This window comes from Actinia tenebrosa, unplaced genomic scaffold (genome assembly GCF_029948245.1).
Source record: "Actinia tenebrosa isolate PJP-AT-01 unplaced genomic scaffold, QUT_ActTen_1.0 PGA_scaffold4__44_contigs__length_22323623, whole genome shotgun sequence".
In the NCBI taxonomy this organism is placed as follows: Eukaryota; Metazoa; Cnidaria; class Anthozoa; order Actiniaria; family Actiniidae; genus Actinia; species Actinia tenebrosa.
Genome location: NW_028292581.1, coordinates 17883314 through 17886133, shown reverse-complemented (window position 1 = coordinate 17886133; position 2820 = coordinate 17883314). Strand labels below are relative to the sequence as shown.

Below are 2820 nucleotides of genomic sequence, written 5' to 3'. Positions count from 1 at the left end.
GAAGGGGGGCTTTATTAGTATTTGCTGACTTGAAGGGGAGGGAGGTTGAAACAAATAATTAAGGTATGTCGGAAAATTTCACCAACAGTTTATTGCATTTACATAAAAGTAGTAACAACCAGCTCACCAAAGTTACTAAAAAGAAAAAAAAAAATTATATAGCATGCTAGTAGTAGTAGTTTAGTGATACTATAATGTCAAAACAATTGACGTTCGTTTATTGAGTGCAAGCACTAAATGTGTGCAATATAATACAACTAGTAAAAAATATTTCCTATTGTTTAAATACTAGAGCGATGGTACTTAATCCGTAAAATAAATAAAAAATGAAAAAGTTAATAATTTAATAATAATAATTTATTGACTTATATTGCGCTGCTTCAATAAAATTATCAGCAGCGCATTACAATATATATGATATAAAATAAATCTAATCTAATTCACTAAAATTATAATATAAATAAATATTGTAATCACAATCGAATTATATATAATAATATATATATATATATATACACATATACACACACACTCATATATATACATACATATATAAAATAACTGATATAGTACGCGCGCTATCATTGGTCGAGAGGTATGTTTGCATGAGAGTATGTAAACATGGTTTTGACGTCACAATCTTTGTGTTTCCCGGCACTTTTTGAAAACACTGAAAATTTTGATATTTAATACTAGCATTTGATTGTAAAACTACATTTGATAGCTAAGAATGGAAGAACAGATTCCGAATTTCTCTGTTGATATTGATGAAGTCAAAGAACCAGAGCGAAAAAAATCACGCTTCGCCGTTTACAGCGAGAAAGACCTTGACAACCTAGTTGATGAAAGCCAAGCAAAATCAACAAAATATGCCACAGCATACGCGGTATCGGTATTTAAAGGTATTGGTTTCATTCAGAATAACGTTTTTAATGTTTTTTAATTTATAAAAACCGGCTATTTTATGGAGAATGTCACAAAGTTTGCAATTTTGATTAACATGTTACGCCGTGGGTGACTTGTTGTGAATTCACAAGTGCAAATCAAATATTTACAATAACAAAAAAACAAAAAACCTTTCAGTCAATAAAACGTGCAATTTGTTTATACTCTTAATTCAGAGTGGGCTTCCTCAAAAGGAATTGAAGAAGAAATAGCAATCATGAGCAAAGAGGAGCTCAACGACAACCTAAAAAGTTTCTACGCCGAAGCTAGAAATAAGGACGGAGGAAACTATAGCAAAAGTACCCTGCTCGGATTCAGGAATGGCATAGAGCGCTATCTCAACAACCCTCCCCATAAAAAAAGCTTTCATATTGCCACTGATCCTGCCTTCAAGCAGTCAAACCAAATCCTCGATGCTAAACTTAAAAGCATGAAGAAGAAAGGCGAGTCAAATGTTCAACACAAACCTGCCATTGAGCCAGAAGACCTTCGCCGTCTAAAAGAGAGCCAAGCTATAAGTCCAACAACACCTCAGGGCCTCCTATTCAACGTATGGTTCCATATTACGCTGTACTTCTGTCGCCGTGGTCGAGAGGGGCAGAGAAATATAAAAAAGTCCAGTTTTGCTTTTCTTCGTGATGAAAATTCACGGCCATACGCTACGATGACGCACGATGAAGCGACAAAAACACGACAGGGAGGGCTAGATGACAGATCTGCAAGCTTTGAAAAGCTTGGAAGAATCTACCAAACCGACCATCCAAACGATGGATATCATGCTCTCTGCCTGTATGTGGAGAAATTAAATCCCGAATGTGAAGCATTCTTTCAGTTCCCGAAGCGTTTTTGGAATGGCGAGCAAGAGAAAGTTTGGTTTGAGCGACGATGCCTTGGTGTAAACAAGCTCGGAGAGATGATGAAAGACCTCAGCAGAGCCGCAAACTTGTCACAGATCTACACTAACCACTGTGTGAGGGCCACTGCTATCACACTGTGGTCCAATGCTGGCCTGTCAAACCGACATATTATGTCTTTATCTGGCCATAGGAATGAAAATTCCCTACGTAGTTACAACGCACGGCCATCGTCACGACAGCTACAACTATGCAGCAATGTCTTGTCATCTGCACTAAACTCAAGCTCCAACCAGCAGTTGATTCCAGGCCAGCTGATGCCTCCAAACCAGCAAATGGTTTCACGCCAGAATCCATGCATAGCCTCTAACCAAAACATCTATAGCAGGCACGACGAAAGCTTCTCCTTCGCTGGAATGTTCGCCGGGGCACAGATTAGCCACGTCCATGTACAATTTGGCCGCGATCAAGCAAGGGATTGACTTACATTTGACGAAGTTTACGTCTCTTACTAGTTTGAAAACATTTCTGTCGATATTTTGTGTAATTTAGCTCATAATTCAAGCCAACTTTCGACGATTTTCTACTTCTCCGCGTGCAACTTCGCCGCTCAACAGAGAAAAAATTTGACATTTCAATCCCGCTTTGTGATTGGCTAGTTAAGAAATATGATGATGTATTAAGAATTTGCATTTTGATCGCGAAATAAATGATTTGATCTACCTTTGTTTCGTGCTATTTTATCTTTAAAGTTATTTTATAAAAGCAATAGAAAATTTTCCCCCTGTGTTTACATAGCCTGATGCAAACACTCGGGAAGGTTGGGAGAATTCTCGACGTGTTATGCAAACCCTCGACTACGTCTCGGGTTTGCATAACCGTCTCGAATTCTCCCAACCTCCCCTCGTGTTTGCATCAGGCTATGTAAACACGGGAAAAATTTTCTATTACTTAAATATAATAATATTAGGAACTAATCTAAACAAAATACCAATAAAAATCATAAAAATATAACTATATA

At 37.3% G+C, this 2820-nt stretch overlaps 1 protein-coding gene across 1 annotated transcript; it reads left to right on the top strand.

Moving 5' to 3' along the window:
• The first annotated feature begins 1162 nt into the window (after positions 1-1162).
• On the top strand, positions 1163-2394 carry LOC148907369 (uncharacterized protein KIAA1958 homolog). Its single transcript, XM_089037169.1, has one exon. It carries the CDS (start codon positions 1163-1165, stop codon positions 2279-2281), a length of 1119 nt encoding a protein of 372 aa, XP_088893295.1. The 3' UTR covers positions 2282-2394.
• The last annotated feature ends 426 nt before the right edge of the window (positions 2395-2820 follow it).